The sequence below is a fragment of the Hyla sarda genome, chromosome 7 (assembly GCF_029499605.1).
Source record: "Hyla sarda isolate aHylSar1 chromosome 7, aHylSar1.hap1, whole genome shotgun sequence".
Classification (NCBI taxonomy): domain Eukaryota; kingdom Metazoa; phylum Chordata; class Amphibia; order Anura; family Hylidae; genus Hyla; species Hyla sarda.
The window spans coordinates 223,744,425-223,772,035 of NC_079195.1; the positions used below are offsets into that span (position 1 = coordinate 223,744,425).

Consider the following 27,611-nt stretch of genomic DNA (forward strand, 5'->3'; position numbering starts at 1 on the left):
ATACTGGAGATATATAACTTATAGCAGCTGTACATATATAATTATATACAGTATATACCCAGGTTATACCAGTATGGTCCATATCACTATATACAGGAGATATATAACTTATACCAGCTGTACATATATATTATATACAGTATATATCCAGGTTATATCAGCATGGTCCATATCACTATATACAGGAGATATATAACTTATACCAGCTGTACATATATAATTATATACAGTATATACCAGGTTATACCAGCATGGTCCACATCACTATATACAGGAGATATATAACTTATACCAGCTGTACATATATATTATATACAGTATATACCCAGGTTATACCAGCATGGTCCATATCACTATATACAGGAGATATATAACTTATACCAGCTGTACATATATAATTATATACAGTATATACCAGGTTATACCAGCATGGTCCATATCACTATATACAGGAGATATATAACTTATACCAGCTGTACATATATATTATATACGGTATATACCAGGTTATACCAGCATGGTCCATATCACTATATACAGGAGATATATAACTTATACCAGCTGTACATATATATTATATACGGTATATACCCAGGTTATACCAGCATGGTCCATATCACTATATACAGGAGATATATAACTTATTCCAGCTGTACATATATATTATATACAGTATATACCCAGGTTATACCAGCATGATCCATGTCACTATATACAGGAGATATATAACTTATACCAGCTGTACATATATATTATATACAGTATATACCAGGGTTATACCAGTTGTATATATCAATACTGAATGACAAACAATGTAATACATAAATTAGTAATGTTTTCTTACCATTTGGATGGAATGGGATTGTATTGAATATAATGCTGGGAGGGCGGTGGTTATATTCCTCAGTATACGTCATTGTTAGTTGCAGAACTGCTCCTGGGTTATATAAAAAAAACACATTAGGTTTGAGGCCTTTGTGTTTTCATAAAATGCTTTTATTTTCGAGAATTCTATCCTTTAGATGTATTTCCCTTTTTTTGGGATCGAAGAAAACCAAAAACCCATAAAGTATCTCAGTAATGTCCAGGTTGGTGTAAACCCTTGTCTGGATTTGTCTCCAGCTTCTGGATCATCCAGAGTTGTCATATATATTTATAAAGTTGAATTATGCAGAATTATTGTGCATTGGAGGCTCCAATTGAAAACCAAAACAGAACACAAATGGAAGTCAATGGGGCCCATTGGGCAACAGATTCAACACTGCATTGGGGCTTTTATGGTCAACGTTTCCATTTTTAGTTTTTAGAAAAAAAAACATATATATGTTTTAAAAAGTGCTGCCTTATAGGATTTTACTTTTACACCGACTACAGCTGATGCCAGGTTGTCTCTTTGTTATTTGTAGTTCATGATGGGAAATAAAATGATGTCGTCAATGCTGAGGAGCTTTTGTGAAAAGAAAACCAATATGGTGGCATAATTGCTTGTAAAAAAAAGAAAAAATAGAAATAAATTGGAAATGAAATTAAAAGAATAAAAAAAATTATGCTAATAATTATGATAATAAATACATAATAATAATAATAATAATAAAAAAAAAAAAATAGCCCAAATAAAATTATGTTGTCAATGCTGAGGAGCTTTTAGGAAAAGAAAACCAATATGGTGGCATAATTGCTTGTAAAAAAAAGAAAAAATAGAAATAAATTGGAAATGAAATTAAAAGAATAAAAAAAAAAATAATGATAATTATTATGATAATAAATACATAATAATAATAATAATAAAAATAGCCCAAATAAAATTTGGTAAAAACGTATGATCTCTAAACACATGGTCAACTTTTGATTTGGTGTTTTATTGATCAGTAAGGATGTGTATAGTTCTGCAACATATTTTTTTAATTACTCCAATGTACAAAAGGACAACTTCCATTTTAATAAATAATAAAAAAAATAATAAAAAAAGATATAAAATACAATAAAAATTTGGTAAAAATGTATGATTTCGTAACACATAATCAACTTTTCATTTGGGGATTTATTGGTCTTTAAGGGTGTGTATAGTTCCATAACATATTCTGTAATGTGAGACTACTACTCCTATTATGCTTTGACAGTCAAATTCTATAATAATAATAATAATGGAAAATATGAATACAAACCTTCCCATAGAGAGTCTTTCAGCCCCTGCAGCTGAACTATCCATTGAAGCAGGTTGTCAGATATCGGGGTCACTCTGATCCCCTAAAACACAAGTGAAGGAGACACTTTACATGTTATTAATGGTCCGGACGTCTTCCCTAACAATGAATGATAGATCCGTCTCCTGGGCACTGAATACAGATGAACAATGTGCTCGACTACAACTCTCATTATCCATAACTGGACACAGTGGATCCTCACTTTTAAGAAAGATTCACTGGACACTCTCTACACCAGTGTTTTCTAAACGGCGTGCCTCCAGCTGTTGCAAAACTTCAATTCAGCTGAAGGCTGTCTGTGCATACTGGGAATTGTAGTTTTGCAACAGCTGGAGGCACACTGGTTGGGAAACACTGGCCTACACAAACTTTAACAATACCATCCTGCCCTCATAACTATAGTTAAAGGGGCACTCCACTGGCCAGCAATCTTAATCCTTCCAGTACTTATTAGCTGCTGAATACTACAGAGGAAATTATTTTCTTTTTGGAGCACAGAGCTCTCTGCTGACATCAAGAGCACAGTGCTCGCTGCTGACATCTCTGTCCAATTTAAGAACTGTCCAGAGTAGGAGAAAATCCCCCATAGCAAACATATGCTGCTCTGGACAGTTCCTAAAATGGACAGAGATGTCAGCAGAGAGCACTGTGCTTGTGATGTCAGCAGAGAGCACTGTGCTCCAAAAAGAAAGTAGTATTCAGCAGCTAATAAGTACTGGAAGGATTTAGAATTTTTTTTTTTTTATAGAAATAATTTACAAATCTGTTTAACTTTCTGGCACCAGTTGATTTAAAAAAATAAAATAAAATAAAATAAAAAGTTTTCCACCAGAGTACCCCTTTAATGCCATCTGCCCCTAGGGTAATTCCATCTGCCCTGTATCACACACCTTCCTCACAGTGACAATGACCCACACAAAGTTGTGTGTGTTCCTAGCCCAGTGTTTCCCAACCAGAGTGCCTCCAGCTGTGGCAAAACTACAACTCCCAGCATGCCCGGACAGCCTTCGGCTGTCCGGGCATGCTGCGAATTGTAGTTTTGCCACAGCTGGAGGCACCCTGGTTGGAAAACACAGTCCTAACCTAAGTATTATTTATCTTCAGCAGTATTTGGCCGTCATTTACGCCATTTATCACAATGAGCACTAACCACACATTAAGGACGATGAAGATGAAGAGCTGCCATTGTTCTGTACATGATGTATCACAGACTCACATATAGTGCGGCTTCCTGCAGCTCCTCATATTCCCGCTCTAGTAATAGATAGCTCCTCGAATGCATGGCCTCTGGCTCAGGACTCCTGATCTGCACAATATATAGATATAATGGTTATACAGCCTGTTGTATTACAATCTAATCATCGGTGGCCTCCAGCTGTTGGGGAACTACAACTCCTAGCATGCCCGGCAGCCTGTGGCATAGATATAGTATAGGCAATACTTATCAATCATGCAGGTGCATATGACCCCCTTCTATACAACCCAAAATGATGATAGGTCCCAGATCATACTCCTAAACAAATGCAGAACCCTCTAAATCAATATAGATCCTAAAGCTAATACAGATTCTAGGTCAGAGCCCCGAAATAAAAACAGACCCTAAGCTAATACAAGCCCAGACCAGATCCCCTAAACAAATGCGGAACCAACCCCCGGAAAAAAAAATACCCCCCCTCCCCCCAACTGATACAGATCCCAGACCAGAGCCCCTAAACAAATACAAACCTCAGAACCCTTAAATACAGCCCCACTTACCTAATAAAAATTACAGGCCGGACTCTCTTAACAGGTATAGTCCCAGACCAGAACTCCTCAATAGAAGTATAATTAGACTCCAGGCCAGAATGCCTAAACTAATACAGTCCCCAGACCAGAGCCCTAAACTAATACAAGCCCCAGACTAGACCCCTATACTAATACAGACTCCAGACCAGACCCCTAAACTAAACAGACCCCAGACGAGAACCCTGAACTAATACAGATTCTAAACCAGACCTCAAAACACACAGACTCCAGACCAGACCCTAGACCAGAGCCCTAAACTGATACAGACCCCAGACTAGACCCCTAAATTAATACAGACTCCAGACCAGACCCCTAAACCAATACAGACACCAGATCAGACCTCATAATAATACAGACCTCAGACAAGATCCCTAAACTAATACAGACCAAACCCCTAAACTAATACAGACCCCAAACCAGAAACCCTCAATATATGTAAAATCAGACTCCAGACCAGAATGCCTAAACTAATACAGTCCCCAGACCAGAGCCCTAAACTAATACAGACCCCAGACCAGACCCCTAAATTAATACAGACTCCAGACCAGACCCCTAAGCTAATACAGACTCCAGACCCGTAAACTGATACAGACTCCAGACCAGACCCCTAAACTAATACAGTCCCCAGACCAGAGCCCTAAACTAATACAGACCCCAGACCAGACCTCTAAACTAATACAGACCCCAGACAAGACCCCTAAACTAATAAAGACCAAACCCCTAAACTAATACAGACCCCAAACCAGAAACCCTAAATATATGTAAAATCAGACTCCAGACTAGAACGCCTAAACTAATACAGTCCCCAGACCAGAGCCCTAAACTAATACAGACCCCAGACCAGACCCCTAAATTAATACAGACTCCAGACCAGACCCCTAAGCTAATACAGACTCCAGACCAGACCCCTAAACTAATACAGACTCCAGACCAGACCCCTAAACTAATACAGACTCCAGACCAGACCCCTAAACTAATACAGTCCCCAGACCAGAGCCCTAAACTAATACAGACCCCAGACCAGACCTCTGAACTAATACAGACCCCAGGCCAGACACCTAAACTAATACAGTTCCCTGAACTAATACAGAGTACAGACCCCTAAACTAGTACAGACCCCAGACCAGAACTCTAAACTAATACAGACCCCAGACCAGAGCCCTAAACTAATACAGACCCCAGACCAGACCCCAAAACTAATACAGACCCAGACCAGACCCCTAAACTAATACAGACCCCAGACCAGACCCCTAAAATAATACAGACCTCAAACTAGACCCCTTAACTAATACAGACCCCAGACCTGACCGCAAAACTAATACAGACACCAGAGCAGACCACTAAATTAATACAGATCCCAGACCAGGGCCCTAAAATAAAACCGACCCCCGACCAGACCCCTAAACTATTACAGATCCCAGACCAGACCCCCAATCTAATTCAGTCCCCAGACCAGAGTCCTAAACTAATACAGACCCCAGACCAGACCCCTAAAATAATACAGACCTCAAACTAGACCCCTTAACTAATACAGACCCCAGACCTGACCGCAAAACTAATACAGACACCAGAGCAGACCACTAAACTAATACAGATCCCAGACCAGACCCCCAAACTAATACAGACCCCAGACCAGACCCACTAAACTAATACAGATCCCAAACCAGACTCCTAAACTAATACAGACACCAGAGCCCTAAACTAATACAGAATACGGACCCCTACACTAATACAACCCCAGACCAGAACTCAGACCCCAGAGAAAACCCTTGATCTGAATAGGACTCTACTGCTCAGTGCACACTATGGAAGTTCTGTAGCAGAACTTTCTCTGAACATGGAATTCTGTCCGGAAAAGCCCATTGTCAGTGGGACTTTGAATTGCAGGGGTTAATTTCCATGGTAAATTCTGCGTGAAATCAATCCCGATTCCGGGTGGCGTGGATCAGCTGACGAATTCAGCATGGCCGTTCTGAGTCTAGGAGACTGCGGCCCGTTCCATTGGGCGCGGAGGGGCCGCTATGAGAGCGCAGAGGATGCTGAAGACTTTCATGCTTGTTTGGTAAATTGTATTAGTCTCTTCTCATGCTCGGCTGCCCCTCACATATGGGAACGTTCGGGATTACAAGTCTTAAACTACGGGCAGATTTATTTTACTGCGCAGCTCAAAACAATCAGGAGGAAATAAAGAACAGTTTTAAGAAAACAAATTATTGCGGCTGCATCTTAAATATCACCCAAAGACACAACATAAATCTCGTCCTCGTCAGATCCGCAGGAGGTCATTATTGGTCCACAGGGGTACACTGGACCAGAGGATCTTCCTCAAGGCCGCTGGATAAAGGAGGCCATCACTGGTCCAACCGGTGCTACACTGGACCATAGGGTCTTCCTCAGGGCCACTGGATAAAGGAGGCCATCACTGGTCCAACCGGTGCTACACTGGACCATAGGGTCCTCCTCAGGGCTGCTGGATAAAGGAGGCCATCACTGGTCCAACCGGTGCTACACTGGACCATAGGGTCCTCCTCAGGGCTGCTGGATAAAGGAGGCCATCACTGGTCCAACCGGTGCTACACTGGACCATAGGGTCCTCCTCAGGGCTGCTGGATAAAGGAGGCCATCACTGGTCCAACCGGTGCTACACTGGACCATAGGGTCCTCCTCAGGGCCACTGGATAAAGGAGGCCATCACTGGTCCAACCGGTGCTACACTGGACCATAGGGTCTTCCTCAGGGCCACTGGATAAAGGAGGCCATCACTGGTCCAACCGGTGCTACACTGGACCATAGGGTCTTCCTCAGGGCCACTGGATAAAGGAGGCCATCACTGGTCCAACCGTTGCTACACTGGACCATAGGGTCTTCCTCAGGGCCACTGGATAAAGGAGGCCATCACTGGTCCAACCGTTGCTACACTGGACCATAGGGTCCTCCTCAAGGCCGCTGGATAAAGGAGGCCATCACTGGTCCAACCGGTGCTACACTGGACCATAGGGTCCTCCTCAGGGCCACTGGATAAAGGAGGCCATCACTGGTCCAACCGGTGCTACACTGGACCATAGGGTCCTCCTCTGGACCCTGCTATGGAAAAAATGATGATGGGGCCCAACTGTTGAGCTGCAATACCAGACACAGCTGTGGTGAGGGTGTTGGAAGGGCAGATGTTATTAACCCTTAGGGCAGATGGCATTAACCCTTTGTGTTCGTGACGCCAGGGCGTGGTTTGCCTAATTCACCACCCGAGGTATAGCTGATAATTCCTGGCACAGGGCAAATGATCACTCTGATGCAAGGTTACGGAACAATGGCTTTTTTTTACTGAGGCAGACAAGGTGTTAAAGTCTTTACAGCTCAGTTCAGGCCCAAGGAGATGCACGGTGAACTTTAGGAAGCTTATCGGCTTGCTGGGACTTGTAGTGGACTTGGATTGACTTATGCAACCCACGCTGACTTTAGTAAATTACACTTGACTATCTTGACTAGACCTCTCCCCTGTATACCTGCAGGGATTAAAGGGGTACTCCGCCCCTAGCATCTTATCCCTTATCCAAAGGATAGGGGATAAGATGTCAGATCGCGGGGGTCCCGCCACTGGGGACCCCGGGATCTCCACTGAAGCACCCCGCTATCATTACTGCACAGAGCAAACTTGCTATGTGCGTAATGACCGGTGATACATGGGCCAGAGCATCGTTATGTCATGGCTCCGCCCTCTCATGATGTCACACCCCGCCCCCTCAATACAAGTCTATGGGAGGGGGCGTGGCGGACATCACGCCCCCTCCCATAGACTTGCGTAACGTCTCGAGGGGCGGAGCCATGACATCACGATGCTCCGGCCCCTGTATCGCCGGCCATCACTGTACCTCAGCTACAACTCAACTGGGCTAGCTCCTACCTGCTGGGTCTTGTAGCAATTTAGAGATCCCATTGGTCAGATAAGTCACCTGGTTCACCTTGCATACCTCCCCTTGGTAACATAGTCCTTAACAACAGTGTTTTAAAGGCACAATAACATATGAATACACTACATAACATTGCATTAACCCATACATAACTTAATATGGTAGAGAGAGTACTAAGGAGTGTGGAGCCAGGGGACATTGACTGAGTCTGCCCGATAGGACTGGTAGGGGTACAGAAGGGCACCTTCTGTACTGGGCCGCCACACAGCCTATAGGCAAGAGTGGTGCTGCTGAGCTACAATACCTGACAAAGCCTATAAACATAGCATTGCTGCTGAGCTACAATACCTGACGCAGCCTATAAACAACAGGGGTGCTGTTGAGCTGCAATACCAATCACAGCCTATAGGCATGAGTGGTGCTGTTGAACTGTTATACCAGACAAAGCCTATAAGCAATAGGGGTGCTGTTGAATCGCAATGCAAGACAAGGCTGTGGTGCTGTCGAGCTTAAATACCAGACAACGGCCTATAGGCTAAGAGTGGTGCTGTTTAACTGCAATACCAGCCACAGCCTATAGGCAAGAGAGGCGCTATTTATGTAACATTAATAACACAAAGTCACAAAGTAGTAAAGGAATGAGGAGCACTTACCTACTGCCGGGACTGAGGAGAGACTTTCCGCCGTTACATTATAACATCCGAGGAATATTTCCCCTAAATATATCGTCAGACCCAATTCCAGAGGTTGTTCCCCCAGTTTGGGGTTTTCTTGTGACTGGGAGCACTGGTCCCGCACACAGGAGTCAGGTTTGTTTTAGACTCCATTGTCTTGTGTTTCTATAGCAACGAGGCCTCCATGGAATGGAATAGAGACTTAACCGGTTCATTACCGCACAATGTCGGCTCTGCTACATGTGTGGAAGGTCTTCGAAAGTGGTCTCCAAACTAGGACCTCCAGAGGTTGCAAAACTACAACTCCCAGCATGCCCGGACAGCCAACGGCTGTCCGGGCATGCTGGGAGTTGTAGTTTTTTGAAAGAGCTGGATGTCCACAGTTTGGAGTCCATTGGTCTATGCGCCATTTACAATACATTTTTCTACATATATATAGGGAAAGAACCTTCGGGCCCCCTCTAACCACAAAGCTGTAAAAATGGGTCTGCATAAGATTCAACACGACCTTAAAGGGGAACTCCAGAGGAAATAAAATGTTTTCAAATCAACTGGTACCAGAAAGTTAAACAGATTTGTAAATTACTTCTATATAAAAATCTTTAACCTTACAGTACTTATCAGCTGCTGTATGCTGAAGAGGAAGTTGCATAATTCTTTTCAGTCTGACCACAGCGCTCTCTGCTGACACCTCTGTCCATGTCAGGAACTCTGTCCAGAGCAGGAGAGGTTTGCCATGGGGATTTGCTCCTGCTCTGGACAGTTCCTGACACGGACAGAGGTGTCAGCAGAGAGCACTGTGGTCAGACTGGAAAGAACTACACAACTTCCTGTGGAGCATACAGCTGCTTATAAGTACTGAAAGGATTAAGATTTTTTTTTTTTAAATAGAATTAATTTAGAAATATGTATAACTTTCTGGAGCCAGTTGATTTGAAAACATAATTTTTTTCCTCTGGAGTTCCCCTTTAAGACCCTTCAAAAGCCTTCGAATTGCCCGGGCCGGCACCCAGGCGGCACCCTGGTGTTCTTAACGCCGGCTTCGGACAGGCATGGCCGGGATGTCATGCCACGCTCATTCCATTCATGCCCATGGGAGGGGGCGTGGCATGAATGGAGGGGGCGTGGCATGACATCAAGGCTGCAGCAGGGGATACAATGTCTCCTTTAATTATTTGCTGGACACACCAGGAAGGTACCTCCTGACCCATTTGTTACAGGAAACAGACCTCGGGGGTGGTTCTTATGCCAATCTGAGCCAATATGGGTTTCCCTGGAGATTTGGAGGTTCCTCCTGGGCGGAGCTAAAACTGTTGCACAAACTGTTGGATTTTGAAATGTTCCAAGTATATTGTAGGGTAAACCTATCATGTTGACATGTGATCACAGATGACCTCGCTGTATTAACCCTCTGTGCCATCCCAGAACATCTTTGTGCCCAGGATCTGGGCATTAACCCCTCGGATGGTTGTGCCCAGACCAAAGACACATGCTTCTGATGACGGAATCTTTTATTCTGTTTCCCCCCGTTTTGGGTATTTGATCTCCGGGGCCGTTTGATGTGTGAGTGTGTACATAAGCTCTGTTTCTAATAACGCTCGGCAGGCTGGGATATTGGCGCCGGGTGAGGGAGGACTGGAGCTTAATACGAAACGATCCATTGGGGAACAAAGCCTGGCCCGGACGGAGAATTATCCAAATATTAAGGAATGTTCTGTTTATACAATTTCCTCATTGTAACACATTAAATGTTAAGGCACACAATAAAAATGACACGTAAAACACAGGCAGGTTTACAAGGTATAGGACAGGATCTCACTGTGTGTAATTAACTACGTCCTGAAGGAGATTACAAAAATATTCCAAAAACAGCTCCGCACCTGTGCACAGATCAGAGGATCAGAGGTGGTATGGCAGCTCAGCTGGTAAAATGAGTAGGGCTGAGCTGCAATACCGCACCTGACCTGTGGCAAAGTGTGGCGCTGTTTCCTGAAGAAAAAAGTTATATAATTATTTAATTATTATTATTATTTTTTTTAATCCTGCACAAAAAATTACACAACTTTCTATTTAACTATTTCAACTTTTTGTTTCACTCTCTTACATATACATATTTTAAACTGATACTTTTAACAGCTGAAGTTTTGCTACAATTGTATACAGTCTACTCTAATCCCCGATCACCATATACACAGGGCTTTCCTGTGCACACATAGGGCTGCCGCAGGAAAGCCCTGTGTATATGGTGATCGGGGATTACGCAGCGTATTTCCTGCTGCTGCTGCAGTTTTTGCGCACGTGGGACCGTTCCCTTAAATAGATTTTAGTGCATCACCCCCATTTTTATTCTCTTGGTATAAGAAATGTCTTAGTACAGGCCATTTTGTTTTAAACATTTTGGTTTCTAATATGTGTCTGGTGTCATATAGGAAAAAACGTAAAATGTTCCAGCACATACAATAGTTTCCCGCAGCTTCCTTTTCAAAACTTTGCTGTGTAGAATGGGACAGGTTGTGAAAAGTCATCTCTGTATCAAAAGAGGATAGAGTCAGCAGAGTCATCTTATTATCATTAGAGGGAGGAGCCAACAGTTATCTCATTATCATTAGAGGGCGGGGTCAGCAATCATCTCATTATCATTAGAGGGCGAGATCAGCAGAGTCATCTTATTATCATTAGAGGGCGGGGTCAGCAAAGTCCTCTCAGAGGGCGGGCTCAGGATAGTAATCTCATTATCATTAGAGGGCGGGGTCAGCAATCATCTCATTATCATTAGAGGGCAGGATCAGCAAAGTCATCTAATCATTAGAGGGTGGGATCAGCAATCATCTCATTATCATTAGAGGGTGGGATCAGCAAAGTCATCTCATCATTAGAAGGCGGGGTCTGGAGAGTCATTTCATCATAAGAAGAACAGGTCAGCAGAGTCATCTTATCATTAGAGGGCAGGGTCAACAGGGTCATCTCATAAGAGGGCGGGGTCAAAAGAGTAATGTCATTATCATTAGAGGAACGGGTCAGCAGAGTCATCTCATCATTAGAGGGTGGGGTCAGCAAAGTCATCCCATTAGAGCGTGGGGTTAGCAGAGTCATCTCATCATTAGGGGGTGGGGTCAGCAAAGTCATCCAATTAGAGGGTGGGGTTAGCAGAGTCATCTCATTAGAGGGTGGGGTCAGCAGAGTCATCTCATCATTAGAGGGCGGGGTCAGCAGAGTCATCTCATTAGGGGGTGTGGTCAGCAGTCATCTCATTTGAGGGTGAGGTCAGCAGAGCCATCTCATTAGAGGGTGAGGTCAGCAGAATCATCTCATTAGAGGGTGGGGTCAGCAGTCATCTCATTAGAGGGTTGGGTCAGCAGAGTCATCTCATTAGAGGGTGAGCTCAGCAGAGTCATCTCATTAGAGGGTGGGGTCAGCAGTCATCTCATCATTAGAGGGCGGGGTCAGCAGAGTCATCGCATTAGAGGGCGGGGTCAGCAGAGTCATCTCATTAGATGGTGGGGTCAGCGGAGTGAGCACAGAGGGTGGGGTCAGTAGAGTCATCTCATTAGAGGGCGGGGTCAGCAGAGTCATCCCATTAGAGGGTGGGGTCAGCAGAGTCATCTCATTAGAGGGCGGGGTCAGCAGAGTCATTTCATTAGAGGGTGGGGTCAGCAGAGTCATCTCATTATAGGGTGGGGTCAGCAGAGTCATCTCATTAGAGGGTGGGGTCAGCAGAGTCATCTCATTAGAGGGTGGGGTCAGCAGAGTCATCTCATTAGAGGGTGGGGTCAGCAGAGTCATCTCATTATAGGGTGGGGTCAGCAGAGTCATCTCATTAGAGGTGGGGTCAGCAGAGTCATCCCATTAGAGGGCGGAGTCAGCAGAGTCATCTCATTAGAGGGCGGGGTCAGCAGAGTCATCTCATTAGAGGGTGGGATCAGCAGAGTCATCTCATCATAGGGTGGGGTCAGCAGAGTCATCTCATTAGAGGGTGGGGTCAGCAGTCATCTCATTAGAGGTGGGGTCAGCAGAGTCATCCCATTAGAGGGCGGAGTCAGCAGAGTCATCTCATTAGAGGGCGGGGTCAGCAGAGTCATCCCATTAGAGGGCGGGGTCAGCAGAGTCATCTCATTAGAGGGCGGGGTCAGCAGAGTCATCTCATTAGAGGGTGGGGTCAGCAGAGTCATCTCATTAGAGGGTGGGGTCAGCAGAGTCATCTCATTAGAGGGTGGGGTCAGCAGTCATCTCATTAGAGGTGGGGTCAGCAGAGTCATCCCATTAGAGGGCGCAGTCAGCAGAGTCATCTCATTAGAGGGTGGGGCCAGCAGAGTAATTTCATTAGAGGGCGGGGTCAGCAGAATCATCTCATTAGAGGGCGGGGTCAGCAGAATCATCTCATTAGAGGGCGGGGTCAGCAGAGTCATCCCATTAGAGGGTGGGGTGAGTCATCTCATTAGAGTGCCGGGTCAGCAGAGTCATCGCATTAGAGGGCGGGGTCAGCATAGTCATCTCATTAGAGGGTGGGGTCAGCAGAGTGATCCCATTAGAGGGCAGGGTCAGCAGAGCCATCTCATTAGAGGGAGGGGTCAGCAGAGTAATCTCATTAGAGGGTGGGGTCAGCAGAGTCATCTCATTAGAGGGTCGGGTCAGCAGAGTCATCTCATTAGAGGGTGGGGCCAGCAGTCATCTCATTAGAGGGTGAGGTCAGCAGAGTCATCTCATTAGAGGGCGGGGTCAGCAGTCATCTCATTAGAGGGCGGGGTCAGCAGTTATCTGATTAGAGGGTGGGGTCAGCAGAGTCATCTCATTAGAGGGTGGGGTCAGCAGAGTCATCTCATTAGAGGGCGGGGCCAGCAGACATCTCATTAGAGGGCGGGGCCAGCAGAGTCATATCCATATCATATCCTTGTTCCTAGCTGTGTGTGGGTCTTACAGGGGGATTAGACCATGTACTCTGGGGGGGAATATTTATGCTGTATCAGCAATAAAAGATAAATGGCCACTACACGCTTGACGCCTTCTTACCCTTGTGTATTATACAGCACTGTATACATTACCCAGCAGACCGGCCATTAAACCATAGGAGGTTCTCTGTGGCTCACCGCAGTTTATTGCCGTATTGACCCGCGCTGAATGGACGGTCTATGATTTGACGTATTACCGTACGCGGCAAAGCTTTTCCTGCACATAACTTTTTAAGGATCCAAAAGAGTGAATTTTTTATATGAATATGGATAAATCTCCTGCAACACATCGGGCCTGTACTTTACCTCTGGAAATATTTCTTCCCCCTTCAGATCCGTACATTTAAAAAAAACGTAGCACGTTGTCCAAATTTCCCTTTAACGTGCTGGCTGTGAAATCTGCCGCCAAAGGTTCCTCAAGGTTCCCATTCATGGTGCAGTCAGCGAGAGGTGAAGCGACCACGGCTGACTCCAAATATTCGGTGACACTATTAGTATAAATATTATTAAGTGCCAGAAGCCAAAAACTGCAGAGCATTTCACCCGATGCTGCTCCACTACGGATATTTAACACTTAACCTTCCCTTGCAGTGGTCCCCAAATGGCAGCCCTCCAGATGTTGCAAAACTACAACTTCCAGCCTGTCTGAACAGCTAAAGGTCTGTCTGTCTCCTCTAGAGGATCCACACTTTACCTGAAAGGTAAATCAAGGCTTCCCTCTCATCTCATAGTGCAGTGGTCTTCAAACTGCAGCACTCCAGCTGTTGCAAAACTACAAATTCCAGCCTGTCTGAACAGCTAAAGGTCTGTCATTCCTCCTCTAGAGGATCCACAATGTACCTAAAAGGTAAATCAAGGCTTTCCTTTCATAGGGGCAAAAATGAGCCTACCGGAGTCACTATCTGACTCCAGTCAGCTCATTTAGATGAATGAGATGGAGGCCGGGTCCGGCTGGACAAAACATGGTGTAAATGCCCTCTACAGCTGTTTTTAAAACAAAGCTGGAGTGTGTAGACTGTGACAGAGTCAGCAGAGTCATCTCATTATCACAAGAGGCTCAGCTGAGTCATCTCATAATACCAAAGCATTTGGCCTTGTAGATGTACAACTATGTAGGGCCCCATGCCATTTTATAATACGGGTCTCTTATAGAGCAGATTAGCCTACCCCAGTGGTTCCCAAAGATATGGACCCACAAAGTGTGTATGGTAGGCTGGAGGGAGATAGGACAGGACATGCTAGGACCCCTGTGGCGGGCGTATCACCGTCACAAGGGTCCTAGCACCTCCTAGCTCTGAGGTCTCTAGGGGCTTCTGACCTCTAGTGACGATGCCTGTGGCCACTAGAGGCTGGATGACGTCATCATGCACGTCCAGTAGGTAGATAAGCGTCATGTGGCCTCTTATGGTCTAAAAAAAAAAAGCTGGAGAAGGAACTGATGATTGCAGGGAACATAGGTGAGTGTTTGCTTTTTTTTTCCTTCTGGGTGAGGTCCTTTCTACAGGGGAAAAGCTATATACATGTCTGTGTAACTACAGGGGGGCCCTATATACTGGGGAAGCCACCTACATTGGGAAATCAAACTACACAGGGACTATACAGGGGCAAACTACCTACCTACAGGGGATCCTACCTTTGGGACAAAACTACCTAAAGGGGGGTCCTACATCGAGTGGGCAAACTACCAACAAGGGGGACTTAAATATATGAGGCAAACAGCTTACTGGGTTACAGGAGGGTCCTACATACAGTGGGAAAACTACCTACAGGGGGTCCTACATCTGGAGAGGAAACTACCTACAAGTTGGTCCTACCAAACTGCTAAGAGTAGGGGGGGGGGGGGGGGTTGGTGTTCCTCCCTGCGGTAAAAATTTTACCATAAGGTTTGCCTCATTGTTCTAACCAATTAGATGCTGCAGAAATTACTGACCATGGCATCTAAGGTGTTAAATAGACGAGATCTGAGTTAACTCCAATCCCAGATGAGCAACAGGATGTCACCTGCATGATACTGTGTACTGAAGACTGGTCATCACCAGCGCCGCCCTGCTGTAGAGAAGAAGTAGCACACACCAGATATGTAAAAAAGAAACAATGACACGCAAATACATAAATTGCAGACTTGTATTTCCACTTCTGCTGTATAAAACATAACACTTTTGTGCAAAATCATTCAAAAACTTTTAATACAAAACTGTAAATTTAGCAAACAGCCGCCCCCCCCCTCCCCCATAATTAAAAAAAGAACTAGTATTTATATACATAAACCGACAGTGTGAAGATCATAATAATATATAAAAATACGGTCTGAACAATGCTGAGTGGTTTTCATAAGGACGACTTATAGTCAGTACCGAAATACGGTCCAAAAAGGTTCATGCAAGTACGGAAGGCAAGTACCAGACTGTAAGCAGACGGCTGCAGTTCAATGGTTGACACTATATTGTTATATACGTGGCTTTACAGAGCAGTGTCTCCCGACTAGGGTGCCCCCAGCTGTTGCAAAACTACAACTCCTAGTATGCCCAAACAGCTAAAGGTCTGTCTGCCCTCTCCAGAGGATCTGCCCTCTCCCTGAAAGGTAAAACAAGGCTTCCCTTTCATATCCCTTAGTGCAGTATTTAAACTGCTGCCCTCCAGCTGTTGCAAAACTACAACTCCCAGCATGCCCGAATGGCTAAATATCTGTCTGCCTCCTTCAGAGGATCCACGCTGTCCCTTAAAGGTAAATCAAGGCTTCCTCCTCATATACCTTAGTTCAGCGGTCTTCAAACTGCTGCCCTCCAGCTGTTGCAAAACTACAACTCTAAACATGCCCGAACGGCTAAATATCTGTCTGCCTCCTTCAGAGGATCCAAGCTGTCCCTTAAAGGTAAATCAAGGCTTCCCTCTTATATCCTTCAAACTGCTGCCCTCCAGCTGTTGCAAAACTACAACTCTCAGCATGCTCGGACAGCCTTCGGCTGTCCGAGCATGCTGGGAGTTGTAGTTTTGCAACAGCTGGATGCACTCTGGTTGGGAAACACTGCTATAAAGTGACAATGAAAAACAAAAAATACATCCAGATACACAGTATAAAGCGGTGACCTCCAATCTGTGGCTCTCTGACTATGGGGAAACTACAACTCCCAGCATGCCTTGACAACCATAGGCTTGGGAGTTTCAGTTTCACCACAGCTGAAGAGTCACAGGTTGAAGACCACTGGTACATGGTATAGAACAACTTTGGCCACAAGTGATGGAGCAGTAATTTTTTGCAAAAAAACTTTTTTTTTTTTTTACTTTGAACATCTTTCCCATCATGCCTCAATATGGAGTACAAATTACCTTAATCATGGGAGGAGCTTTGTCCTTAGCTCAATGTCGCCACCTGCTGAGCAATGTCACCATACCCTTTAAAGAAAGTGCTAACTCTTAGTTATGATCCTCGTACAGAATAGGCCCATTAAATATTTTTTTAATTAAAAAAAAAAAAAATTAATTCTCAAATCCTATTTTCGTTAAGCCAGATCCCTTCTTAAAGGGCCGGCAATAAAATTAGGGTTACTCAACCAGATCCCATCTTGAAATAACTGAACTAGCCTATCACTGGCCGCAGCAGTAGCCTTTGTCAGTGATTGACCAGTGAAGAGCCGTGTCCTTGCGTTGAGACAGGGACCAGGAAGTGGCGATCAGCGGGGACTTAAAGGGCCCTAAACTGCGGAAGATGAGGCCAGATTTACCCTTATATTCAGGGGTGGGATTCAGACGATTCTGGGGAGGTGGGGAAAACCAGTAGTTCATATGACAGATAATGTGTAGACCCCACAATCCAGTCCCATAAGTGCCTACTTATCTCAGCTGCCATACGTTGGGAGCCGTCTGGTTCCCCACATTCTTCCACACTGTAGTGCCACCCAAATCACTAAGGAGAGGAAACAGTGCAAAGTACGTAACTAGGCCGCCTCCTTTTCCTGCTTCCTCCTTGCTGCTACCACATGCCGTGTCAGTACAGCTGTTATTAGAAGGTAGGGGGATTCTGTAGTTGGAAAGCGGAATCCCACCCCTGCTTATATTACACCAAGTCTGGTTGTTGGATCTTTGCTAAATCCCACCCCTGCTTATATTACTCCTATTATGTTTGATGGATCTTCACTAAATCCCACCCCTGCTTATATTACTCCTATTCTTTTTGATGGGACTTTGTTGAATCCCACCCCTGCTTATATTACACTTATTCTGTTTGATGGATCTTCACTAAATCCCACCCCTGCTTATAGTATACCTATTATGTTTGATCAATCTTCACTAAACCCCACCCCTGCTTATACTACACCTATTATGTTTGATGGATCTTCACTAAATCCCACCCCTGCTTATATTACACCTATTATGTTTGATGAATCTTCACTGAATCCCACCCCTGCTTATATTACACTTATTCTGTTTGATGGATCTTCACTAAATCCCACCCCTGCTTATATTACACCTATTCTGTTTGATGGATCTTCACTAAATCCCACCCCTGCTTATATTACACCTATTCTGTTTGATGGATCTTCACTAAATCCCACCCCTGCTTATATTACACCTATTCTGTTTGATGGATCTTCACTAAATCCCACCCCTGCTTATATTACACCAAATCTGTTTGATGGATCATCACTATATCCCACCCCTTCTTATATTACACCAAATCTGTTTGATGGATCTTCACTAAATCCCACCCCTGCTTATATTAAACCTATTCTGTTTGATGGATCTTCACTAAATCCCACCCCTGCTTATATTAAACCTATTCTGTTTGATGGATCTATGAATATTCCGAAGAGGTGGCCTTGACAAATACCAAATTATTATTTTTTTCTAATAAATTTTTTTTTTAAATCCAAAAGACTTTCACTTCTATTTTAGGGCTTGTTCACACTGCCGGCGTGCTTCGCTAAAGGGAGCTCTGTCGTTGAGTAATTCGGAAGGATCGGTGTTGAGTGGAGAAAAAAAAAGGGCATGTCCTATTTTTTTTCTCCGCTCAGCTCCAGTAAAATACTGGACACCCGATGGACCTGGTGGTGCTCTGTTTGATCCCAATAAGAGCACAATGGCTGTATGAACGTAGCCTTATTCTATGGTTGGTGGACGAGTAATTGACTGGGTGCTGACTGATACAGGTAAATGGTGACTCCAGCTGGAGGGGGATGGAATTATAAATAACATGCAGACACTACCATGAAGGGTTCCTTCAATTAAAGGATCTATTAACAATAAGGCTAGGCCTACACAGCGACTTTGGTCACGTGACCAAAATAATTTGTGCAAGTAAGCTAAAAAAAATAAAAATTACTAACATTACCTGCAATGTCGATCTTCATGCTGAGGGACCAAAGTTGTAGCGTAGCCTTAGCCTTACAAAATTGTTTGTTACTTTTGTCCAAAACCAGCGCCACATCAGGCTGTCTGTGGTACTGCAGCTCATCCCTATTCACTTAAAGAGGTACTCCACTGTAAACCTTTTTTTTTTTTTTAAACCAACTGGTACCAGAAAGTTAAGCAGATTTGTAAAATACTTCTATTAAAAAAAATCTTAATCCCACCAGTACTTATCAGCTCCTGTATGCTCCAGAGGAAGTTCCTTTCTTTTTTAATTTCCTTTCTGTCTGACCACAGTGCTCTCTGCTGACACCTCTGTCCATGTCAGGAACTGTCCAGAGCAGGAGAGGTTTGCTATGGGGATTTGCTCCTGCTCTGGACAGTTCCTGACATGGACAGAGGTGTCAGCAGAGAGCACTGTGGTCAGACATAAAGGAAATTCAAAAAGAAAAGAACTTCCTGTGGAGCATACAGCAGCTGATAAGTACTGGAAGGATTACGTTTTTTTAAGAGAAGTAATTTACAAATCTGTTTAACTTTCTGGAACCAGTTGTTAAAAAAAAAAAAAAATGTTTTCCAGTGGAGTACCCCTTTAAATGGAGCCGAGCTGCCATACCATACACAATCCATTGACTGTTTTTTTTTTGTTTTTTTTTAAAGCCTCCATGCTTTTCTACTTTTCTGTGCGCAGAGTTAAATAGACGTCCTAGCCCTTTATATGAGGTTCTCAATATTCCATTATATCCCTCTGTTGGATACGAACCTTAATGTTTTGCAAAATTTTGGACAAAAAGGTGTTTTTCATCTATTGGTCTGAACACGGAACATAAAGCCTCTATTCTTACAGACCTCTTAAATTCTTATGTTGTTTACAATGAACAAGGTTTTGCATTGAGCGGCCAATGGCGTTTTAATGAGTCTCCACTCACTCGTGATCTTTGGCAACGTTAGAGATGCATATATATGTATGGAAGGGGTTGTCAGGGATCAGAAAAACATGGCCGCTTTCTTCCAAAAACAGTCCATGGGTTGTGTCTTTTATTGGAACTTGGCTCCATTGAAATAAATAGGTTGAGCTCCAATACCATACACAACGTGTAGACAGGGGTGGCGCCATTTTTGGGACAAAAAAACCCCAACAAAACAGCCATGTTTTTCTAACTCAGGACAACACCTAGATTAAAGGGGTACTCCGTTGCTAGATAGCCTACCCCCTATCCAAAGGATAGGAGATAAGATGTCTGATCGTGGGGGTCTGGTCGCTGGGATAGGGGATAAGATGTCAGATCGCGGGGGTCTGGCCGCTGAGATAGGGGATAAGATGTCTGATCGTGGGGGGTCCAGCCGCTGGGATAGGGGATAAGTAAGATGTCAGATCGTGGGGGTCCGGCCACTAGGATAGGGGATAAGATGTCAGATCGTGGGGGTCCGGCCGCTGGGATAGGGGATAAGTAAGATGTCAGATCGTGGGGGTCCGGCCACTGGGATAGGAGATAAGATGTCAGATCATGGGGGATTCGGCCGCTGGGATAGAGGATTAGTAAGATGTCAGATCGTGGGGGTCCGGTGACTGGGATAGGGGATAAGATGTCTGATCGTGAGGTCCGGCCGCTGGGATAGGGGATAGGATGTCTGATCGTGGAGGTCCGGCCACAGGGATAGGGGATAGGATGTCTGATCGTGGGGGTCCGGCCGCTGGGATAGGGGATAGGATGTCTGATCGTGGGGGTCCGGCCGCTGGGATAGGGGATAGGAGATAAGATGTCTGATCGGGAGGGGGGGGGGGGTCCAGCCGCTGGGATAGGGGGTAAGATGTCTGATTGCAAGGGACGACCACACGACCTCTGTGCAGACACCCAGCGTTCTGAACATTATGTTCAGAATGCTGGGTTGAGGAGGTGGTAGGCATGAAGTCATGCCACGACCCCCTCGTGACGTCAACGCCACCCCCCCCCTCCATTCATGTCTATAGGAGGGGGCGTGATGGCCCTCACGCCCCCACCTATAGACATGAATGGAGGGGGTGTGTTGTGAGGTCACAAGTTGGCGTGGTGTGACGTCACATTTCCAATCTCAAAAACCCAGCATTCTAAACAAACTGTTTAGAATGCCGGATGCGGCCCGGAGATCGCGGGACCCCCACGATCAGACATCTTATCCTTTGGACAAGGGATAAGACGTCTAGCAGCGGAGTAGCCCTTTGAAGGCGATCAGGTCGACATGAAACAATAAAGTCATCACATTCTGAACTGCGCGTCCACTTGTTGAGGATAAGAGTCTAACTTCACAGAAGATACCTGAAGGAAACATTCGCTGAACACGTGGATTGACCTCAGTTCAATAAAAATACTTTATATAAAACTTTTTTTTTTCTTCTTCTTAAAGCGTCCATTCGATTGTTTTCCTGCATATAGTATGTACATATCTACCACAAAATATTACAACTCCGCCGAGATCATGGAGTCGTTGTGTCCATGGTGGATGTCAGAGTCTTCGAGTAAAGAGGATTGTTTCATGTCCACTTTGTAGGTTTTCAAACCTTTGCTTCCATAGGATTGTACTCCTATACTACTCGGATGGCTCTGCATAGACATATGGGACAGTAAAGGGATGTTTGCATCCTGATTGGATCCGGAAGAGGGTAAGCTGGTCACGTGACCAGTACTTGTTGAGCCGCTTGCACTACTTGGAGAGCGGCTTTTCGGGGGCGGGCAATGCTGGATGACTCTTGGTGGCCCGGGTGGTTGGTAGTGAGCGGTTGGAAAAGCAGCATATCCCGGCGGGATAGGGTATCCATTGATAGGTATGAACCTTTGATTTTGAGGTAACGGTGGCCCTATAAAACCAGTGATCTGGGCCTGTGGCATTCCTTGCGCTGAGAAAAGAAAATTAGGATACCGTTGATTGCTCAGATTACTTACAGGACTCACGCTCAGAGATGTGGTCTGCGTGGTGGCATTGCCTCCTGATGGCGTAGTGGAGCTTGTATGGCTTGAAAGTCCTTCCCATGACCTCAGCCTCATGTGGATATCCTTGAACCTCGGCCTCCTCGACGGTATCTCCTGCCAACATTCGGTCATGAGACTATACATTCTCGGAGGACAGTCCTCGGAACACGGAAGCAGTTGCCTCTTCCTGACCATCTCGATGACTTCTTGGTTACTAAATCCATAATAGGGCTGAAGGCCGAAGCTGAAGATTTCCCAAAGCACCACGCCGTAGGACCAGATGTCCGAATCGGTGGAAAACTTCCCATACATGATGGCCTCTGGAGGCATCCATCGAATAGGAAGGAGAGAATTGTTCTGGACTCTGTAATAATCCGAGGAGTAGATTTCTCTCGAAAGTCCGAGGTCAGAAATCTTCACGTGAAGTTGTTCTCCGACCAATATGTTCCGGGCAGCAAGGTCTTTATGGACGAAGAAATGACACGATAAATACTCCATGCCGGCTGCGATCTGAACGGCGATGTGGAGAAAGTCTCCGTGATCCAGGCTTGACTTAACCGTCCCATCTTCATCACTGCTGCAGCCAACATCTGAATGGGGGGACCTCATGATGAGGAACTCATGGAGGTCCCCAAGATTCATGTACTCGAACAACATGCACACTGGCTGCTCCTGAGTGACCACTCCGAGAAGGCACACCATGTTGGGATGGTGTAGCTCTGCCATGAGAGATGCCTCCTGCTGGAACTCTGCCCACTGCTGGGGATTGTTATAATCCTTTAAAGTTTTGATGGCAACAAGTTGGGCGTGATCCATCCCTGGGAGGTAAAGGTGTCCTTTGTAGATCTTTCCAAAAACACATTCGCCCAGTTCTTCCATGAAGCGCACCGCAGATAGAGGGAGCTCTTTAGCCTTGGTCTGTTTAAAGAAGAAAGCAGAGGAAGATCAATGATTATTAGGGAACAGTTATCTAGACATGATGACGCTCTACAGTAGTATGTGTAGTTAGGCGATATAGTAGTTATACAAGACAAAGCAGATTCTTAAAGGGGTACTCCGGTGGAAAACTTTTTTTAAATCAACTGGTGCCAGAAAGTTAAACAGATTTGTAAATTACTTCTATTAAAAAAATCTTAATCCTTCCAGTACATATTAGCTGCTGAATACTACAGAGGGAATGCTTTTCTTTTTGGAACACAGAGCTCTCTGCTGACATCACAAGCACATTGCTCTCTGCTGACATCTCTGTCCATTTTAGGAACTGTCCAGAGCAGCATATGTTTGCTATGGAGATTTTCTCCTACTCTGGACAGTTGTTAAAATGGACAGAGAGGTCAGCAGAGAGCTCTGTGTTCCGAAAAGAAAATAATTTCCTCTGTAGTATTCAGCAGCTAATAAGTACTGGAAGGATTGAGATTTTTTAATAGAAGAAATTTACAAATCTGTTTAACTTTCTGGCACTAGTTGATAAAAAAAAAAAAAAAAAAAAAAAAAAAGTTTTCCACCATAGTACCCCTTTAATGTGGCCATACACATAGGATGGCTTTTACCATGGTCCACCGACAGACATCCCTCCGGATCCCCCCATACACATATACAGGGCTCGTTCACACAGGTGGATCCACACCGTATTTTTTTGCTGCGGATCCGCCGACAATGGACCGCTGCAGTGTGCCTCAGATGTGCCTGCTCGGAGTGGCGATATGAGCAGACACGCTGCGATATGCGAGTCGCCGCGTGCATGCGCAGTATACTTGCACACATTGCAGCTGCTCTCGGCCTGGCTCAGGGAGCTGCAATGTGTGCGAGTACACCGCGACAACTCACACATCGCAGCAGTGTGTCTGCTCGTGGCGGCGGATTGCTGCTCCGAACAGGCACATCTGGAGGCACACTTTAGGGGTCCATCGTCGGCGCATCCACAGCGTAAAATACGCTGTGGATCCGCCCGTGTGAACGAGCTCTAACACTAGGCAGAGGCTTATCTTCCCCAGAACAAAAGGCTTGCCCAATTAAAATCCAACATGCTTCACCCTCCTCTCCCCCAAGAGATGAATTCAGGAGGCCCCCAAAACACACTAGGTGTGCCGCAATTGGGAGGTTTATCCAACATATGTCTAATACATATTAGACAAGTGTGGAATAGGCCGACCATCTAATGTGTTTGGGGGAAGACGCACACGACAGTCCACATCAGTGCTCTCAAACTGTGGCCCTTGAGATGTTGCAAAACTTCAACTTTCCAGCATGCCGGGACAGCCAGAAGCCTGTCTGCCACTCCAGAGGATCCACAATGTCCTTAAAGGGGTTCTCCCTTGCTTATACTGTTTTTTGTTATTATATTAGTGTGTTATGTGTGTATAAGTATGTGTTTTTTTATGTGTGTTGTGATTATGTATATATGTATTTTCTTACCTTTTGTGAAGATCCAGAAGCTGGCCCTTTTTCTTCCAGTGGCTTGCTGTGCACCTCGGCCTCCGCCATGTTGTGTTCGGTAAGTGGGATCTTCTGACGTCCGAGGCAAATCTTTTCTTCCTGTTTCTTCCGTGGCTCAGCGACGAATCTGCGGCCTCTTCCGGCGCATGCGCAGGTAGTTTTTTTTCTTCTTTTTTTTTAACAATAAAGTTTTTTTTAATCTAATTGGCAAACTGTCTGCGCTTGCGCGAAGCTATGCTATTAGCGTAGACCTAACGTACGCTACGCTCTTAGCGTAGCACTTGCGTACTCGCGCATGCGCAGACAGTTTGTCAATTAGACAAAAAAAACTTTATTGGTAAAAAAAAAAAAAAAAACTACCTGCGCATGCGCCGGAAGAGGCCGTAGATTCGTCGCTGAGCCACGGAAGAAACAGGAAGAAAAGATTCGCCTCGGACGTCAGAAGATAGGAAGGACAGAAGCAAGAACACACCCCACGACATCCCACTTACCGAACACAACATGGCGGAGGCCGAGGTGCACAGCAAGCCACTGTAAGAAAAAGGGGCCTCCGGATCTTCACAAAAGGTAAGAAAATACATATATACATAATCACAACACACATAAAAAAACACATACTTATACACACATAACACACAAACATAATAACAAAAAATAGTATAAACAAGGGAGAACCCCTTTAAAAAGTAAATCAAGGCTTCCTTCTCATCTTTGTTCAGTGGTCTCAAAATCTGGTCCTCCAGATGTTGCAAAACTTCAACTCCCAGCATGCCCGGACAGCCAACGGCTGTCCGGGCATGCTAGGAGTTGAAGTTTTGCAACATCTGGAGGGCCACAGTTTACGACCACTGGTTCACCTACACCATTGGAGAGCTAGACATACAATCTGTTCCTCTTTGGTGTCCGAATCAGTTCAATATAAGGAGCATTAGCCATAAGAATGAGGCAAGACATGCATAATAAACTAAGGGAGCCCTTTAAATGGGCGCTGTCAGATTCAAAAACCTTTTATATGTTGCACATTTTGGCAAAACATTAAGCTTTCGAATATACTTCATAAGAAAATGTTATTTCCTTTTTATGGAAATCATGGCTTATATAAATTAAAAAAAAAAGACCACTAGGGGTCCCCATACCATCCAGAACATAATCCTGTCTGGCTGCAGCATCATCTTTGTCCCAGCTGAAGCACAGGCAGGGACAGAGTTAAAGGGGTACTCCGGTGGAGAACATTTTATTTTGAAATCAACTGGTGCTAGAAAGTTAAACAAATTTGTAAATTACTTCTATTAAAAAATCTTTACCCTTCCAGTACTTTTTAGCAGCTGTATGCTACAGAGGAAATTCTCTTCTTTTTGAATTTCTTTTTTGTCTTGTCCACAGTGCTCTCTGCTGACACCTGATGCCCGTATCAGGAACTGTCCAGAGCAGGAGAGAATCCCCATTGCAAACCTATGCTGCTCTAGACACTTCCTGACACGGACAGAGGTGTCAGCAGAGAGCACTGTGGACAAGACAAAAAAAGAAATTAAAAAAGAAAAAAGAGTTTCCTCTGTAGCATACAGCTGCTAATAAGTACTGGAAGGATAAAGATTTTTTAAATAGAAGTAATTTACAATTCTGTTTAACTTTCTGGCACCAGTTGATTTAAAAAAAAGTTTTCCACTGGAGTACCCCTTTAAGTGAGTGAAGGTGGGACTAGCACTCCCCTGTGCTCACTCTTGTCCTATCAGACGGTAGCATGAAAACAGAGAGGAGGGAGTTACAGGGCAGCATGCAGTGATTGAATGAAGAACCCCAGCACAGCACAGCAGACTCAGGGAGGATGTAAATGCATGGTGAGTAATAACACGCCCCCTCCAGAGCACAGAAGGACAAACCAAGTGAGCAACAGAAAAACATTATTTGTAAGAGTAATATAGGTGCTAGACACATAAAAATTACATGTACATGATCAGGAATAGGTATTGAGTAACAGGTAACTTTTTGTTTTTGTGGGATAACGCAGGTACGCTTTAAAGGGGTACTCCACTGAGATTTTTTTTTTTTTTTTTAAATCAACTGGTGCCAGAAAGTTAAACAGATTTGTAAACTACTTCTATTAAAAAATCTTCACCCTTCCAGTACTTATTAGCTGCTGTATGCTCCACAGGAAGTTTTTTCCTTCTGAATTTCCTTTCTGTCTGACCACAGTGCTCTCTGCTGACACCTCTGTCAATTTTAGGAACTGTCCAGAGCAGGAGCAAATCCCCATAGAAAACCTCTCCTGCTCTGGACAGTTCCTGACATGGACAGAGGTGTCAGCAGAGAGCACTGTGACACATACAGCAGCTGATAAGTACTGGAAGGATTAAGATTTTTAAATAGAAGTAATTTACAAATCTGTTTAACTTTCTGGCAAAAGTTGATTTAAATAAATAAATAAATGTGGAGTACCCCTTTAAACACTTGCTGCCAGGTTCTTGCTGATAACAGCTGAATGCCTCTTTATTGGACCCTTATGACAAAATGGAATAGGCCAAAGTAGACAACCCATTTTTCTTGCAATTTAGGAGTATGGGTTTGACCCCAATATTTTAATAATTAATCTTCTAAAATACTTATTCTTGTATATATATATATATATATATATATATATATATATATATATATATATCCCAATAAATGTGAAGTACAGTAATAACGTAGGAGTAGTGTAAAGTGATAGGATGAACTTGCTAATTCCCTCTAAAAAACACAGTATTGGATTGTAATGCTCCAGATCTATACACCATGAAGCGCAGAACAATTTAAAGAGACAGTCACCTAAAATTCACACTATCCATAGTGCGGATTTCTCATTCCATGACACAAGCGTCCATTTTTTCTCCAATTACTCCAATATCATCCTGGTGTAACCGTACCCGGCGGAGTCAATGACCATGTGACTGCCTGATTTCTCTTCACACAATCAGTAAGGGGAGGATATCGGACCCGGGTACTACAATGTGGAGCCAGTTAAGTGTACGGCCATGTCAGGAAATTAGCTGTGTTGTTGGACTCCATGTGGTTTACGTTATATAAATCCTTTAGGCCAAACTTGTTTACATCTGGCATATTGTAAATTATATCCCAGTAATAAAAGCAAAGTGACCTCTCCCTCACCTCCGCAACGAGTCTGCCCGCCGAAACCCACATCACAGGAGCCTAATAATACTACCAAACCTACAAAGACTTCTCACCGCCGCAATGTGTTATATGACAATGTGCAACAATACGAAAAGAAAAATGTGTTACATGACAATGTGCAACAATAGAAAAACAACAACAGGGCAGTAATATTTATTAATTGTCCAGTCTTATGAATCCGAAAAAATACACAGAA

The 27,611-nt window shown here is 44.4% G+C and overlaps 2 protein-coding genes across 6 annotated transcripts in view; both read right to left on the reverse strand.

Moving 5' to 3' along the window:
- The window catches only part of UBE2U (ubiquitin conjugating enzyme E2 U), a 56,108-nt gene extending 47,393 nt beyond the window's left edge, over positions 1-8,715 (reverse strand). Inside the window, exons 1-4 of one of the 2 annotated variants that reach the window (XM_056532858.1) lie at positions 8,551-8,715; positions 3,421-3,510; positions 2,166-2,247; positions 845-937 (exon numbers count right to left, since the gene is read on the reverse strand). In XM_056532858.1, coding sequence (XP_056388833.1) covers positions 845-937; positions 2,166-2,247; positions 3,421-3,486 — 241 coding nt within the window. In that variant the 5' untranslated portion in view covers positions 3,487-3,510; positions 8,551-8,715. The remainder of the gene's footprint in view (positions 1-844; positions 938-2,165; positions 2,248-3,420; positions 3,511-8,550) is intronic. The other variant, XM_056532859.1, reaches the window with a different exon arrangement.
- A 10,717-nt stretch (positions 8,716-19,432) lies between these two features.
- Positions 19,433-27,611, reverse strand: part of ROR1 (receptor tyrosine kinase like orphan receptor 1) — a 318,627-nt gene continuing 310,448 nt past the window's right edge. For all 4 annotated transcript variants that reach the window (XM_056532850.1, XM_056532852.1, XM_056532851.1 and 1 more), the window contains exon 9: positions 19,433-22,729. In XM_056532850.1, the coding sequence (XP_056388825.1) occupies positions 21,302-22,729 (1,428 nt within the window). In that variant the 3' untranslated portion in view covers positions 19,433-21,301. The remainder of the gene's footprint in view (positions 22,730-27,611) is intronic.